General features: G+C 40.6%; 1 protein-coding gene across 2 annotated transcripts; it reads left to right on the top strand.

Moving 5' to 3' along the window:
* The first annotated feature begins 1,140 nt into the window (after nt 1-1,140).
* pkp3a (plakophilin 3a) lies at nt 1,141-17,651 on the top strand. 2 transcript variants are annotated; one of them, XM_069708224.1, is made up of 14 exons: nt 1,141-1,187; nt 3,122-3,299; nt 7,904-7,995; nt 8,501-9,270; nt 10,465-10,588; nt 11,397-11,601; nt 12,610-12,811; nt 13,279-13,396; nt 13,503-13,667; nt 13,769-13,951; nt 14,038-14,191; nt 14,731-14,926; nt 15,075-15,162; nt 16,528-17,651. In XM_069708224.1, exons 1-14 carry the CDS (start codon nt 1,185-1,187, stop codon nt 16,567-16,569), a joined length of 2,520 nt encoding a protein of 839 aa, XP_069564325.1. In that variant the 5' UTR covers nt 1,141-1,184; the 3' UTR covers nt 16,570-17,651. The 2 variants fall into 2 exon arrangements, with proteins under 2 accessions (XP_069564325.1, XP_069564324.1); XM_069708223.1 differs by lacking the exon at nt 1,141-1,187 and having other exon boundaries at nt 2,984-3,299.
* Nucleotides 17,652-17,679: the final 28 nt, after the last annotated feature.

Genomic DNA, 17,679 nt, shown 5'->3' with positions numbered 1-17,679 from the left:
GATAGATTGTTGCTTTTGTTAAGCCTCATTATTATCTTCTTCATTAATAGATTGTAGCCTGATTATTGTCCTCTTCACTTGCCTCAACACTTCTTTACTTCTCATGGTATGAGAAAGTACAACTCCGCCTAGATCGTATTTGAAATTCTCAGTTAACCCTGAGCCACGTGTGAGCTCTTTATATGAACATTTAAAATTACACACGTGTCCGAAAATGTTGTTGTTTCTAATTACTGTTGAATACTTGAAATGTATGTGTGAAAAGTTTGCCAATTATTTTATCGATAAATCAATTAATTGTTTGGTCTGTAAATGTTTAAAAATACTCATCACAATTTCCTTAAGCTCAAAGCGTCATCTTCAAATCTCACCTGTAAAATGTCACTTAAAGAGACCACAGTACAAAAGAGTGATAACAGTTGTTTTGTGTCTCTTTCAGTCTGAAAGTTTTGCCTCTATACTTTTCATTTATAGTTTTTTATATTGCCTGGCTGTCCACACACCTTTTGGCCATTTACATAGTTTCAGGGATTACCACAGACAGACAGATGATTGCAGGTGATGCATAAAACAGAAGGCTGAACAAGGGTGTCACTCTCATGCAGTCACTTTCCCTGACGCACACACACACACACACACACACACACTGCCCCCTGAGTCAATAACCTTCAGGCTGATTTCTATCACTGAGTGCTTCTGGTCTATGCTGGGAATTCATTCAACAGCTGCTCGGGTGCTCTGCCGCTGAATAAGTGAGTCATCAGCAAATTGTTGCAATATCAATTATTTAAAAAAAAAGGAAGGAGCACCGACATAGAGTCATACTCCAAACTACCGTTTTATAGAAATTTCTAATGCAAAAACAGCTCTCACTTCTCAGGCAGTCTCAGGGGAAAAGCAAGAGCTCAGATTAAAGACTGTCCTTTTTCTTTTTGACCTCAGTCAAAATCAGATGGTCTGCCCCCCTCTTTTTTTTCAACACACCCTGTGGTGTCATACTCTCTCTTGACTCATCTCTTTGTTTGGTGTGTCCCGCATTTACCTTTGCAAAAGGACTGTAATTTTCAGGGCGGTGACTGGGGCTACGACTTTTAATACTTTCTATCTCCCACGATATTAGATCAGAGCAGGTAAAGGACTTCAGAGAGAGGACAACCTCCACAATCAGCTCGGCTTCAGCGGTAATGGTAAGTCCAAACTTATGAATAGATCTTTTTACTAAACTGATCATTTTACATGCTTTTGGCATCATAAAATAAAACATTATTTCAGTTACTCTTAATGAGCCACATTAAATTCCTGTATGTGAAGCTGTTTATTGTTTCTACCTATAAATATGCTGTGACAATGACGATGAAGCCCATGTGACCACATTTGCCAGGAGTGAGAGGAAGTACGTGGAAGGCGTTTTCTCAGATGATAAAGTGAGGAAGGAGGTCATGTTTCTATAGATCTCCTGCTGCATCCGCTGCAGTGTAGACCTCTTGAGCTTGATCTGCTTTGGGGAAATGAAATCCTCAGCTACTGTATCCTCGAGGGGAAATGAGTGGCTGAGTGAACAATAAGGATGTGGTTCATCTCCTTTTTCTGTTCAAATTCATTGAAACAAAGTAAAGCAGTGAAGAACCAAACAAACAAAGCAATCAGAGTGGAGCTGTTAAAGAGACAGAAATGTTCATTGTGTTTATTCTGTGATTTTTCTTCTGATTTTATGGTGTTTAACCAGACAGGTACACACCATGTAACCTGTGCAACTCCCACGCTGTGTATCACTTTTGTGTTGGATACAATGACTCATAGTTGCTAAGCTCTAATAAGACAAACCAGATACAACTCGGGTGTGGCTCCAACCTAATAGCAGAGTGCGACTGTGCCACACCTTCTAACAGTCCTGCATTCATACCTAACGTCATATGCAAGACTGAACATAGTACCCTGCTAATTTGTGCAAACACTGAGGACAAAGCTCTATTCAGACATCAAAGATCATCACAGCTGCATGATAAGATTACATAAAGAACAATAACGCTCATTACAGAAAGTAATTTAAAGCACATTTCAGAACAAATCTGGATAAATTGGGAAATTTAGTAAAAAAAAAAAAAAAAAATTATCAGCTAAATACATGTAAAGTTTAAAAAAGTAAGAGTGCACATTAGCAGAAAATGATCTAGATTAATAGATAGATCATTACTGATGCATTACTGCATCTTAACTTATTTCCACTTCATCAATACTGGACTTTTTACTGAAATTTTTTGACAGGTTTATTTATTTCGTAGATTAATATGAATTATTTAGACACACAAAATATGAAGAGCTTATAAAATAAAATGCGTTGTATGTAACTATGTAACAAATTGGTAATGGCAATCTAATAACAAACACATAATAGTTAAACAAAGTAACCAAAGCTATCAAATTAATGCAGTATAAATTTCATTTGGAAATTGGAACAAATAAAGTAGTATTACCAATATCAAATGTATTTACATAAAGTAGCCTGCTTGGGTACATTTTCTGAGTTGCAGTCCACCACTGTCTTCACATCTGTATTAAAATAAAATACAGATGTTGCAAAGGGGTAACGCAGGAATTTGAAATGTCATAGTGGCTAAGAAACAACAACAAAAATCAAACAAACAAAAGAAACCTAAATTACATGCAAACACAAAACCCCTCATGAACTGAGTTTTCCAAAACTGCTTTAAACTTTGTATTAGTTACGCCATTTTCAGGACCTTTCAAATAAAAATGAGCTAAAACTGCATTTCGCAGTTCATTTTTTTTTTTTTATTTCTTTTTAAGGCTAAATCAGAAAAATTAAAATGAAATTTTAAAAATGTGATCCTTATCTAATGGGACTAACTCACCTGTTAGTCAGGTACTCCGTTGTCTGGCTGGTTGAGGCTCCACCTCCTGCGGATGTGCAGCTCTGCAGCTCTGCGCACTCGGTGCGTCTGTTTCACTTCAGACAGTTTGAGCTGCCACGACGCAGACGGACCGCAGACAGCTTGTCCATATCAGAGAGTAACCCAGACGGCCTACTTGGGGGGGTCTCACCTAACTTTTCACCATGAATGTCGTGGCTTCAGAGAACGCGTTTTTGTCTGCTTTACAGCCCAACAGCTCGGTCACCACCTACGCGCTCCCGTCTGACATCCAGCTCGGGAGCGGGAGCTCCGTGTCGGACGAAGTGGCGAGAGCGCGACGCGTCCAGCAGCAGGTCCAATTGAGACTGGCGGAAAAGACCACACTTCCACGTCAGAATGGATCGGCCTCGCACTACGCCATGTCAGGTAAACAGCAACAAGTTTCCTAACTCACTTTCTCAGGTAGTTACACTGGCTGCGCTGCTTTGCATATCCGAGAGAGAGAGGGAGAGAGATGTTTGTGCTGATCTGGGTTCAGTGCGAACACGTTTAGGAATTACAAGTAAAACACTACAAATCTCCACAAAGGTACAGGTGCTGCTGTTAATGTCGAACTACAGCGCTGAGTTCCTGAACGGGACTTGGAAGTTTTTAATCAGACCAGTCAGTCCTCTAACTCTGTTTCTTTTGGCCTCACACCAAACAACAGAAATGACGCCAGACAGGATCTGTAATACTGGGCGTCTAATACTGGACATCCCATGTGGCTAAAACTATGATCCTCCTTATATTTCCAAAATATGAAAACCACTCCAAGGTTTGTTGTTCCTTTTTTGAATCACTCCTCACAAGCCTATTCATGGATCGTCAAAATGGAGATTATTAGTAATTTGAGTGTTGAAAATGAGCTAGTTTATTTCTCAATGAATCACATAGTCATCAAATCTCAGTAAATAGCCACAAACAACTGCAAGAAAACACAACATTGTCAGAGCTCATGGGGAGGTCAGGAAATGTTTTGTTTTGTTTGAGCAACGACTCAAAACCCCAAAATATTCAGTTAACTCTCACAAAGAACCAAGAAAACCAGAAAATATTCACATTGAAGAGGCTGTAGCCTGGGTCAGTTATTGCTTTGAAAGTTGTTGATCCAATCTCTTCTGTCAACCAACCAACCGTTTAATTGACTAATCACTTTAGTCCTGGGGATTACTGAAACTTACTTTCTCTTGTGATTTAATTTACTTGAACTCAAGTCCAGTTTTCCCAGCGTGACTCAGATCACCGAATAGTTTTACTTTCAAATGCAAGTGAGCTTGAATCAATATGGCTGGTGTGTGTGCGTGTTGCGTGTGTGTTTCATGTGTGTGTGTGTGTGTGTGTGCGTGCGTGCGTGCGTGCGTGTGTGTGTGTGTGTGTGTGTGTGTGTGGGGCGGTGTCTTTTGTGCATGCTTGCCCCTGCTGAATTCCTGTGGAATTATATCTCCTGAGCTCATCGCAGAATTTCTTATTTTCCTGATCTGAGCTGAGCTCAGGCAGCAGCAGTAATCTTCCAATATGTCATGTCCCTGCACATGAGAAACGGTTAATGTGTAACAGGCCCGAACAAGCGCTGCTTTCATGAACTTCCCTGATAGCCGACTAAGGCAAAAGCCTCCCTCTGTGGGGTTGGGTTTCAGGTCAGGTCAGCTTAAAGAGAGGCGGGGTCAGGAGATACGTGGGAGATGACAGTACTGTGAGAACCAGCTGTTGTGTTGTCTGTTGAAAGATGTCAGATCATCCAAATTTGACTGTCTGAGTTTGTCACGGCACACAGACAAAAGTTGAGGTGGGATTGTTATGTAAGCAGTGGGGAGATTCCCATAGAGGGATGTAAGGTTTCCCGGAGTAGTGGTTACATCACATTTCATGCAGTTAAGGAACTGAAGAAGTGCCAAAGGTGGAGCTATACATGGTCACAGTCTTGTCCTGTGTTGTTGCTGAAATCTGAAGAAACTTGTGCACCTGCTTGTCGCTGCTCAAGACATTCCTTCACGTCCCATAATTCAGTGTGCTCAACCCAACTGTGGAGAGCAGGCCAAGCAGGTCTTTGTTTATGTGACCTCTAAATTCTGGATTGTATGGTGGCAGAAGAAGAGCCTTTTTCTCACTCTTTTAGTTTTATTATTTCCCAAAAATGCCAGCAATACCTGCCTCAACAGGCAAACATGTTTTTGGTGCCATTTTTAATGGCTGGAATGCACAAGGACATATAACACATCTACTAAAAAAAAGTCACCGCCCATTTTTTTTAAATTTTTTTTTTTTTTTTTTACCTCCGTTGTGCTTGTGAACACTCTAACCTAGTTTCTCTGCATATTGTTTGCCCTGGGCTTTCTTGGAGGAAAACATAGGCTTCATAACAGTTATCTTCTGAAACCTACACAATGGAAGCATTCCCTACAATGCAACAGAGAATACTGTCATTTCAGTAGTTTGTGGCTACAGAGAAGTATCTCACAGCTGCTGCAGCTGTGCATTTATGACAATGACTAAATGGTGTTCATAGGTGGACAAGTCTCAGCAGAAAGTCAGATCAGAAAAAAAGAGTCTTGGCTTTATGATCAAAGTAATTTTTTCAAAAGACAACAGAGGTGGGGAAAAAAGTTTCCTTGCTGAAGGAGTTTTCAGGGTGTGTGTTGTCAAGGCTGTGGCACTCAGGTGTGTTGTGGGGCGTTGTCAGGGTTGGGCAAGGGTCAGGCCAGAGAAAGTGTCACTCATTCTCCTCTATACCAACTGGTTTTCTGCCAGTAAGTGACTCCTCAGGTGTTCGTGCATGAAGCCGGTTCAGCTCTCTCCTTTACACACACACAGGACATGTTAAACTGCTCAGGCTCAACATGACCGCACATGTAAAGTACTCTCACACATAAACATCTCTGAAAACTCACACATAAATCAAATTCCTCCTCAAATTCCTCCTCAAATTAGTTCATTAATTAACTCCGTCGAGGCAGCAGGATGGTGAGTTTAGACCAGGATCACTGTGACTGGGATTTGATACGGATCACTGGCTTGAGCAGAACTTTCAGAAGGTGTGTTGATGATTTTACAGGCCTTCAAACACTGACCTTTTTAGCCATGCAGGGAGTGCAGACTGAAATATCTTAGAAACTATTGAATGAACTGCCACAAAACTTTAGTGCAGACATTCATGTTCCCCAGAGGATGAATTCAACTGACTTTGGTGACTTTTCTTCGATGTTGACATGTTTGTTTTTTAGTGACATGTTTTAGTATCTGTTTAATGGATTTCCTTGAAGTTTGATTCAGACATTAGTGCCCCACTCTGGATAAATTCCCTCCATTATTATCTACAAACGCCAGCAGATCAACATGAACAGTATGTCCTAATACATGCAAAACCTATGACAGCGTGACATGTACTTTTTGTTTTTAAGCATTCTAGCACACCAAAGTTAATGACCGGGTGTAAAATGAATTCCTAATTCCATGGCAGATGATGAGGATAAACAAATATAATTACAACCATATGAGATAGAGTATAATTAGCATGGTTTTGACACAGACATACTTTACTTTCAGTTGACAGAGATATTGAGGTCAACAGACTGTTGCTCAAGCCTCTTACCATAGTGAACATTTTGGAGCATGCCTGCTATCAATCACCACTCGCCTGTCAAGTCACTCTTATCTAGAACGAGAGCAAAACATTCACCCGCTCTCTGTGCCGGGAGAAACGAGTGGGTGTCTTTGTGAGTTGGATGTAAAATGTTCACCGAGTGACGGGCAACCGGAGACATCGGGCCAGGTGACCAGTCAGGTCCTACTGTTACCGGCACAGCCGTCAGTGCAACAGGACACCTGCTATTCACATTCAAATGTCTTTCATGCAAATCACTCTTGTAAATTAAAGAGGTGTGACACATAAGTATGGATGTAATGCTGTGATGAAATCTACCGTCACAGCATCATTTCTGACATCGAAAATGTTCTTTATGACTTCACTTATGTACATGTGTTTATTTAAAACCTATTGAGTACAATGTGTTATTTGAATTTGATGGTTATGTTTTAATGAGCCTGTGAAATATTCACATTTTCATTGTTTTTGTGGTTGTATTATACATAAATGGAGTAACACCACCAACGGTCAAGGCTGGTTTGATGTTGTATTATTGATGTATGTGGCAGAACTCAGTGATCAGCTGACACAACACATACATTTAACATGTAAGAAACTCTGTTAATCGGCCCTATGTAAGAACAAAATGCAGTTGTCTATTGTCCAGCTATTTGTCTTCAACACAAGACATTAATCAAAGAAAATGTTTAAAAAAAAAAATCCCTATGTGTCATGGCGGTATGGAGAATGTGACCTCTGGCATTTGTCATCTCCTCCCTTCACACTTGACCTCTGTAGTGCAGAAACACAGTCATCAGCTGATTCAAGCTGAGTCTGCTTTCAGAGTTAAGACAACTACTTGCCTAAAAAAAGAAAAAATATTCACATCTGATGCATACATATTAACACAAGTACACACAGGAAGCACAAAGAGAATACTTTTTAGCGTCAAAGAGCTTCCAGTTGTCTTTCTGTTGTTCCTGTCCGGACCTCGCAGAGTAAACACGTAAACTTTGTGATGAGCTTTTTAGTCATAAAGCAGAACAAAATTAATTTAAAAGAATACTGATTAGTTAAGTCACTTTTTAGCTGAGCAGCATTTCAAGACAAAAGGGTAATAGAAAGTAATATGTCCTTGTTCTTGTAAGGAAATTGATCCTCAACTATCTCAACATTTTAAGTGTGAAATTTTTTGCTCCACATGTGCAGAAATGTTTTAAGATTATAATTTTGCAGATTTTACCGTATAAAATACCAAGAAGTGTTTTTTATTTAGGCTTCTTAGTTGTAAAGATGTTAAAATGTATGTTTGGAGATTAGATGAGTGAAATTGATTTTTAGCCTTTTTTACAGTTGTATCAGAGATAAAAATGTGATATTAATTGTAGTAATTGTTCTATTCCAGACTACGGCGGTTCATCATCAATGAAACACACCACCTATAACCCAAGTTTCAGATCTAAATCATCCTACATCTACACAGGAGCCAGAACAATGGTGAGAGCAACAGCATTTACTCACTGTTTCAGCATGTTTTCACAAACATTATTAAGATGATCATCTAATGTGTCATTTAACTGGAAGTGCCAAGAAACCTTCGGTCACTGCCCCTCTGCTGGTGGGTCACGTAGGACACAGCATGTGTGGTATTTCCCAATGAGCCGTGATGAGATCAGCTCTGAGTTTTCAAGTCCTCCCTCTAGATTCCTCTCTTTTAGTGATTTGGTGGAAAGACGCTGGCTGTGTGCCACTGAGGTTTGAGCTTTGAGTGTTAGAAAGACCTGAAGATACATTTTAGACTTCCGAATGCAGTTTAATGAGTAAAGGAAATTAATATGACAAAAAGAACACAGGGCATGACCTTTGTTTCTATTTAGATAATCACATTATTGATATGCAGTGACTCACAACGAATTCATCCACATGTACAGTTCAGTAGAACACGTTGAGTAACTCTGCTTACACATCTGATTTTAAATGTTACTCCTGTTTTTGTCCTCAGGGTTCACGTGTAGGCCAGAGATCAGGCTTCAGCTGCCAGTCTGCGGGCCCAGAGCTCGCCCAGTTCCACAAGATCAGTATCGGGGGTGGAGGAGTAGGTGGCGGTGGCGGTGGTGGCGGCGGCGGTTACTATCAAGAAGACATGCGCATGGGCGGCTACCAAGGCAGCATGAGACAGAGCGGGATGGAGCCCGACACCATCTCTATGCATTCAGTGCGGCAGCAGACAGTGCCGATGAATACCTGGATGACCGATGGCAGTGATGGTGTCAGCATGGCCTCTGATCGGGACGCCACCTTCAACCGCCAGTATGCTCAGAGCTCAGTTAACGACTACACCAGCCAGGTAAGGCAAGGTGGAGGCACCATGACCTTTGGGTCATCCATGCCGCGATCTCTCAGTAGCACCCTCACCCGTGGCGGGGGCATGACGGGAGGAGCGGAGGAGATCGTCCAGCAGCATTCCTACAAAGGCCCCGCCCACCGCACCATCAGCAGGATTGCAAACCGCAACAACCGCATGAGCATGGGCTCCATGTCTGGGACCCTGCAGAACCAGATGACCTCAAGTGGGAGCAACATTGGTGGAGACAGAGTGGACCGAGGGTTCATTGTGTCCACAATGTCTGGTTCCCAGGGGAACCTTTTAATGCAGCGTCCGGGCACCCTGTCCCGCGCCATGTCAATCAAAAGCATGCACAGTGTGGGCAGGGGCATGGACATCTTCGGCGGGCAGATGGAGATGGGAGCCAGCATGGGCAACCTCAGCGGGTGAGAATCTCTCTCAAGTCCCTTGTTTCTGCTGACATGGACATAAGGCATGTTCTCATTCAGTACTGACAGATCTTCAGTGTGTGATGGTAGACATTACATGTGATGTGAATCTGTGTCTGCAAAAATGTGTTCACCTTTGACTGGCTAGATTTTGTCAATTTCTTCAACCTCAAACGACCAGCCTGAGTGCATGTTGATGCCGACTGAGAAGATTAGTCTCATCAAAGTCTCTAATTTTTTTTTGTTATTTTCAACAAATCAAAAAATAACAACAAATCATCCTAATAACAAGTGCTGTCTGTGGAGCCAAAGATTGATAAACAGTAGCTTAATCCTCTGTGCATCCATTGTCTTAAAATGGTTAAAAATGCATCAGTGCAACAAGGTTTTGCACGTTTCCTCATATTGATGAACATGGCACTGTTCTTTATTTTTAATCATATCACTGCTGCAAATGCTCGCCAGCACACCAAATGTCTTAATCCACAGCAGAAAATGGTACCTACAAACAATCTCCGTATTCCAGTTTGATGCTCATGACAAATGACAATGCCCACCAGCTGCTTTGGAAAATGATTTAGCCTTTTTCAGTAGGATCATGATAGAAGTTTTCAGCACAACTTCACCTTACTGCCAAAAGAATCTACAAGCGGTTTCTCATATTAGATACCAGGAATAGTACACTGCAGTCTTCCTGGCAACTCAGTTTTGTTGTATTTTTCCTGACGTTAGGTAGGTAGGTACGTAGGTATTTACTTCATTAATCCCCGAGGGGAAATTTTTTACTCACATTCTAGTGAAGGATGATGAAACAATATGATGGTTTAATGTGTCAGGAGCTTTAACTGGGGAGAGAGTAGGATTTCCAAAAAGCGGTGGACTGGGAGGTGGCTCCGTAGCGGTAGGACTGGTTTTTAGGGTGTGGCAGCTGAGTTTCAGGCCTCGCTCTTGACACATCCCACAGCGTGTGGTTAGGCAAGCGGCTTTGTGATTTGGAAGAAGCTCAACAAGCTGAATTTTACAGACGAGCAACAAATCATCAGTGAATAATTGCTGCGGTTGCTCTGTTACTTTTCATTCAAACATCCAAAACGCATATTTTGTGCTACCACACGTAACAGCGGGGTAATGATTACATAATTAAAAGTTTCAAAGTCTTTGGTTGAATTTGTTCATTTGCTCGTTCGGCAGGATCACCTCCTTGGACATGCACACAGCAGTGCAACACCTGAAGGAGCCCGACCCTGAACTGCAGGTCCTAGGAGCCGCTTACATTCAACATCAGTGTTACAACGACAGAGAGTCCAAAAAGGAGGTACTTTGCGCACAGATTAAACTTGTGGTTTGAATTCCTATGATTCTTGCGTCTCTGCAGCCCCTTATTTACTCAGTCATGAAAATTGTTTTGCTCCTAGTGTAGGCGATTGATGGATGTTTCTCCACGTCTGGTGACGTTAAGTTGGCCGCAGCTTTGCTTCTGTTCTTTTGTGCTCCAGTTGTTCCACATGTTGCTCAGTGTTTATCATCACTCTGCCCTGTCTATATTTTGAAAGGTGGACTTACTGTGGAAAATTAAACTCTTAACTGATGTGAGCAACATGATGTGTTAGTTTGGCCTTTTGCTTTTAACTTATTGATGTTACTTACAGCTCTGAGAATAGAGCCTGTGGGCTGAGTTAATGACTTTTCTTCGAAGAGATTATACTGAAGGAAATTGTCAGTGAGAAGTAAACATACTCAATTTATTGTCATGTCTGTATGGTAAATATGAAGCCACAGCCAGAAGCCAGTTAGCTTAGCATAAAGACTGGAAACAGCAGCTGGCTTGGTTCTCACTGAAGATAACAAAATCGTTTCAGCCTCTCAGACATATTTACCAATGACACCGATTGGAAATTTGAATTGAGTAATCCCCTTGTCAAAGTAAATACAAATATTTCCCATAATCTTAAATTTCTCCTTTAAAGACCCAATGCCAAAATTTGGCAACTCCTAGTGGTGATATAAAAAAATACTCTGACAGAGATGCATGCCTACAAACCAATTAATACACATTGTATTATAAACAAAACAGGCATTACCAAAACTTTGAATAAACATGCATAAATCTTTTTTTTCCTTAGGTGCGTAGCTTGAACGGCATCAGTGAGCTGGTGAAGCTGTTCAACAGCGACAACCAAGAAGTGCGTCGTTATGTCACCGGCGCCACGCGCAATCTCATATATGAGAACATGGAAAACAAGGCGGCCCTGATCGAGGAGGGCGGCATCTCCGAGCTGGTCAAGGCACTCAGTGAGCCTGATGATGAGCTCCGCAAAAACATCACAGGTAGGAAAACCCCAGTCTCAGTCATTTAAAAAAAAAAAAAAAAAAAAAAAAAAAGCAGAGTCAATCTCAGACTCTTGTTTTGGACCCCAACAAGAAGAAACAGCGGCAAATTGGTTTTAGTGTGTTTTTGGATGCAACGTGATCTTGTGCGTGTCCTTGAAATTCTTTAAGCGAACGGTAACCGTTGACATTAATATCATTAAAATAGGAGAACTGTGGAGATTTTTAAGGCATGTGGTATGTCTGAGTACATAAAGCGTAGGAGGTAGAGCTGCTGTCATTTCTATAGGGCGTGTTTACAAGAGTGTGAGGGGAGGGTGGAGGAGTTGTCTGGGCCTGTGGACCAGCAGTATATCTGCCACTCCCTTTTATGAGACGGAGCCTTGTCACTCTTTCCTGTAAGCCGTTACACCTTGGGTTGTATCTGTTAAAGTGCTAAGAGGCATGTGTCATGTTTTCAGTTGGAAGCTTTGGGAAAGTGATAAATTAACAGCCCATTCGCCTTTTATCGGCTTACTTTGCTGAAATGTGACACAGGTCTCTGTTTTTTTAACAGATTTTTAAGGGATTTTTAAGGGATTTACATGTGCAAACTTTTTAGAAGTTTTTCAACTCGATTAGCCAAGAGTCTCGCGAGCCTCAGTGGTAAATATGAAGCTTCTGCCCGCAGCCATATAAGCTTTGCTTACATGGAGAGCTGGAAACTGGAGGAAAGAGCTTGTCTGGCTCTGTCTAAAGATAACAGTTGGACAAAGGTTATCTTAGCTGCTGACTTCATGTTGAATGAGCAAATATGAGAGTATCAGTTTTCTCATTTATCTGACTGCCGACCATGAAGTAAAGTGTTTTTTTTTTAACAGTGTTGCAACTATTTTTCAACTTTTCAAAAAAAATTATCGATATTGGAGTTTAAATGTAAAAAAATCCTGACATCAAGGTTAAGAAATGAAACAATAACAAAGCCACAGTAAATACAAATGTGTGTTTCGCTGGTGTGTGTTTGTGCAGGAATCCTGTGGAATCTTTCATCCAAAGACAACCTGAAGGAGAAACTGGCCAAGGAGACTCTTCCTGAGCTGACCGATAAGATCCTCATCCCTCTGTCTGCCAGACAGATTGGGGAGGTGGATATGCATGACGAGGACTCTGAGAGCATCTTCCAGTCCCCCTCTGAGGCAGAAATCTTTTGCAACACCACAGGATGCCTCAGGTGCGGCTCAGTTATCTGTCTCATCTCTGTGTTTGCACCAGGGCCTGACATGTGCTTCTTTCTGGTTCAGCAGTGCCTGATTTTTCTTTCCCATGACATCCTTTGCCTTGGGGAAGCTTGTTCCTGTTTTATGCTCAAACTTAGCTGGCAGCTACTGGAAGTGTTACCATCCCCACCACTTTCTGCTGTTGTTTGCAAAAGTCTGCACCTCTCTGACCCGCAGTTACTTTGATTCACCATTGTCTGTGCGCACCCTGCCCGACTTTTACCTCAAATTCATTACCATTTGGAGAATATAGTACGAGATATTTCTCATGCTTTAATAGTATATTACTGCAGCACAGTGCTCATAGTGGAAACACACACTAAGCCAAACCGTACTGCTGTACTCTCTGTGTGCAACATCTGGTCCAAAGTAATAACAAGCATAAAGTTGACCTGAAGTAGCTCTCTGGCCTCTCCCTCAGGAATCTGAGCTCTGTGAGTGAGAAGACCCGTCATCTGATGAGAGAAAGAAATGGACTGGTGGGCTCTCTGGTGGACTATGTCAAGGCCTCGCTTGAGAAGAACAAGACAGAAGAGAAGGTGAGACAAGACCTGAATTTAGTCTGTTGTCCTTGTTGAAACCAAGGCTTGCTTCATTTGTGTATTCATTTGCCTTTGTGTGTGTGTATGTGTGTGTGTCTCTTAGGGGGTGGAGAATGCAGTGTGTGTCTTGAGGAACCTCTCCTACCAGCTCTACACTGAAATTCCTCCATCTGCTTCAAGGCGCCTGGAAGGACCAACCAGAGATCAGGACACATCGACGGGTGATGTCATTGGTTGCTTTACACCTCAGAGCAGGAAGGCCAAAAATGTACGCACACGTGAGATTTTCTACATCTGTAAGTAGTCTGTATGCCTGGCCCAGACCATCCGTCTTAACACTGTCTTCTTGGATCTCCTTTTGGCTGACAGAGAAAGAACCAGAACCTCTACACTTTCAGTGAAGTTGCTCGTGAGCCGAAGGGTATGGAGTGGCTGTGGCACCCTCAGATCGTCGCGTTGTACAACCGCGTGCTGCAATTGTGCGAGATTAACTCCGTTACCCGCGAGGCAGCCGCTGGAGCTCTGCAGAACATCACAGCCGGAGACATGCGGGTAAGCAGCACATTCATTGGGCTTCATTCAGATCTAATAATTTCAGTTTGTCTCATGGTTGAATTGTCCGTCTCTTGAACCTGCAGTGGGCTTCAGTGTTGTCCTGGGTGGCTCTGGAGCAGGAGCGCATGCTGCCAGTCGTGCTCAGTCACCTGCGGACTAACAAGGATCTGGAGCTGCGATCTCTCACAGGCCTCCTCCGAAATCTGTCCCGCCATGCCAACAATAAGGATGACATGGGTCAGTCTTTCTTTTCTTTTTTTTCCTGTTATGTGTGAATAATATGGGAATTATACAACTATAACTTTTTATATATATATAAAATGTATTGTTTGTGAAATGGTAGATGTGATTTCCTGATTGTAGTCCATTTGATTTCCTTCACTTTTTGTTTTGTCTTTAAAATGTCAGAAAATGGCGAAAAATGTGGACTAGTATTTTCTAAAGCCCAACATGCGCCCTAAAATATTTAGTTTTGTTCCAATGAACGGTCCACAACCAAAAGATATTCTGTTTATTATCATGGTGGACCAAAAAGAACCAAAAAATATTTATATTTAAGGAGCTGGAATAAGTCAATTTTAGCAATTTATCATTAAAAAATTACTCGCAATGATTAATCAACCATCAAACAAAATTAAGGTAATTACTTTTCGGTCCATCAACTATTTTGTTTAGGGATTCATTTAGTTGAAATCATACTGAAATGTAGTACTTATTAAAGCTTTTATCTGAAATGATCTGGTTTGAATTTTCCTTTTTTGTTTTGGTTTATTCAGCTGTAAAGTCGGTAAGCGGCCTCCTGGAAAAGCTGCCTGAAAACGGACATCAGAAGGAGCCCTCCAGCGAGGCGGTTGTCAACATCTGTGGTGTTCTCAATAACCTGGTGACAACCAGCTCTTTAGCTGCCAGAGACATCACCTTCTTTGATGGCCTGCAAAAACTGATGGCCATTAAGAGCTCACATGACAACAGGTCTATAACTGTAAATGTGTACTGATAAAGATGTTTGCACATTTTCCTGACATTTAATGTTACAAGTTACACAAATTATCGCATCCTTGTCTTTTCAATACAATGTAATTTGTACCAAGCGTTAACCTTGGATGTAACATTTTTCCAGCCCCGGGAAGACGAAAGCAGCCAAAGCAGCAGCCACAGTTCTCAGCAACATGTACCACTACAAGAAGCTGCACAAACAGTACGAAAAGGTAAGAGACTGCAGAGATTACTAAACAGCACAGCTCTGTATTATTTATTGTATTATTTATTGATAATATAGACCAAAAAAATCCAGATAAAAAAATAATATATATATATACATTATATATATATATATAGAGAAAAACTAATATATCAAAGACACAACATCAGTGTTGAAAACCTTTTTCCCTAAAAGTGGATTTCAAATTATGAATGTTTGAAGTTAATTCTATGTGATTATCTGAACTTGAAGTACACAGCAACAGATCTGACTTTCTGAATACATATATAAGCTAACTCGTATAAAAATATCATGAACTATTACTATCTTTTATTAATGTATGACCAATGTGGACTTTGGGACGTCTCTTTTTATGAGACTTGGAAGTATTGTTACACAGAAGATTACGGCCCATGACTTTAGAATTAAGGTCAATAATTATCATATTTAAATAGATGTACATTATTGTACACACTTGTCATATTTAAATAAATGTAAAGATATTAAAACACTCCTGTCCATTTTTGAATTACAGTGTTTTCAATTCAGTACAAAACACGTTAAAAATGTCTTTTGTCAAGAGTCTCCTGGACCTAAATGTAACAAGTTGGATTCTACATGACAACTGTCACAAAAGTCAAAGCTCAGTGGAAAAGCTCTCTCGTCACAGTGCCCCACCCTCATTCGTATATCTGTGCGTGTGTGTGTGTGTGTGTGTGTGTGTGTGTGTGTGTGTGTGTGTGTGTGTGTGTGTGTGTGTGTGTGTGTGTGTGTGTGTGTGTGTGTGTGTGTGTGTGTGTGTGTGTGTGTGTGTGTAAGAATAGAAAACCCTGAAACGGAGACAGTTGGGTGGCACATGTTCAAAACCCATATATCTTTGACGGTTCACAGTGCCCCTCTTTCAACACGCACGCACGCACGCACGTACACACACACACACACACACACACACACACACCCAGTCAGGCACGTCCACGTCTCGGGCAGGCCCAGGTTGCTTTATTGCCTTCTGCAGATCACAACATGCCACTCCCAAGGGTGTGTTTTTCAGCTTGTTTCCTAATGAACAAGTCCAAGCAGAACAAAAAAATGTGTTCACATTTGTCTTGCATACAGTTTTAAATGCATTAATCAGTTACAAAATGTGTAATAAGCAAAAATGGAACTATTTAAACTGAATTTTTAAACTTGAGGAATTTCCTTGTTTTTAGTGTGAGCTCTAAGGCCACTTCAGGTTGATTATATTGAGTTAGCTACTTTTGACATTTGTGGTGAATAGTACAATTCATCTTTGATTACTTAACATTTGATCACTGTATTCCACATCTATACAATGTCATAACTCTATCTTTTATCTGCCTTTGTGTTACAGAAAGGCTATTCAAAAATGGATTTTACAGAGGTTATAATCTAAACCAAAGGTAATGCAGCACAAGTTCACCGCTACAACAGTCCTGAGCTGGATTTGGAGGAAATCAAAAATAACCAATGCTCAATCTTTATCTACTATACTTTTATGATAAGAACATGAACTTGGCACGTGATGGAAGATCTACCCAATGGAAAAATTATTTCTTCTGTGTTTTAAAACTGGATGGACGTCAGTAGTGCAAGAGTTGTGGATCCAGGACTGTTAATGGACTTTGATACAAATGTCTAAACTTTAGCCATTTACTCTTTGTTTGAACACTGTGTCTGTGTTTAGTGTGTAATCAGGGATTTTTTTTTGTTTGTTTGTGTCAAAGCAGTTTGTATTTAGATGAAACTGTTTAAACTGTTGTTGGACATTATGGTGGACACTTGTGCCTTATCTTCTCACTGTTGCACCTCATTTACTGCTTGAATGCAACAAATGTGGTACTAACATGGCATTTTATTGTAAATATTGCTTTTTCTTTTACACTGAATTGAGATTAAATGTTATATATTCTGTAATGCTTTATATTTGTAGTTTTACAGATGGATATCTGTTATTGAGTCCAAATTATAACATTATATTTGAATATAATCGAGAAATTTATCGAAATTTGGATGTAAATAACTTTAATTTAGGGGATAATGATGCCTTCAAATTTACTTTTGTATTCACTTGTGTGCCGCTTAGTTGCAACATCTCAGTCTTGTCATATAAGAATGCGGTCATTTGTAATCTTTTAGTCTAGTGTGATAAATGGCGAGTGTGAAACACAGGGGTGAATTTATGATAATTTCTGGACTTTGTTGCAGAACAAATAAAAACATTTGTTGTTTGTGTTTATGAATGGCAAATTGTAAACTTGTACACCTTTCAGATTTCATGGCCCAGTACATGGTAATACATGAGAAAATTCTTTCAAAAAACACGGATGAAATCTTGTAATTGTAACAACTACTGCTCTGTGACCTCGTGTGTGGGTATTTAAAAACATTGGCTTTGTTATTTGCTTTTCTGTTGTATAAAGGAAGATGCATCATCTGGATGTTTTACAGCTAATAAAGAGACATTTGGAAATTAAATCTCATTTTGAAAGTGTTGTGTGTGTGT

This window comes from Brachyistius frenatus, unplaced genomic scaffold (genome assembly GCF_029030835.1).
Source record: "Brachyistius frenatus isolate BFR_SWC_R1_liver_20210118 unplaced genomic scaffold, ASM2903083v1 Contig_74, whole genome shotgun sequence".
NCBI classification, from domain to species: domain Eukaryota; kingdom Metazoa; phylum Chordata; class Actinopteri; family Embiotocidae; genus Brachyistius; species Brachyistius frenatus.
This window is presented reverse-complemented; position numbering and strand designations above follow the sequence as displayed.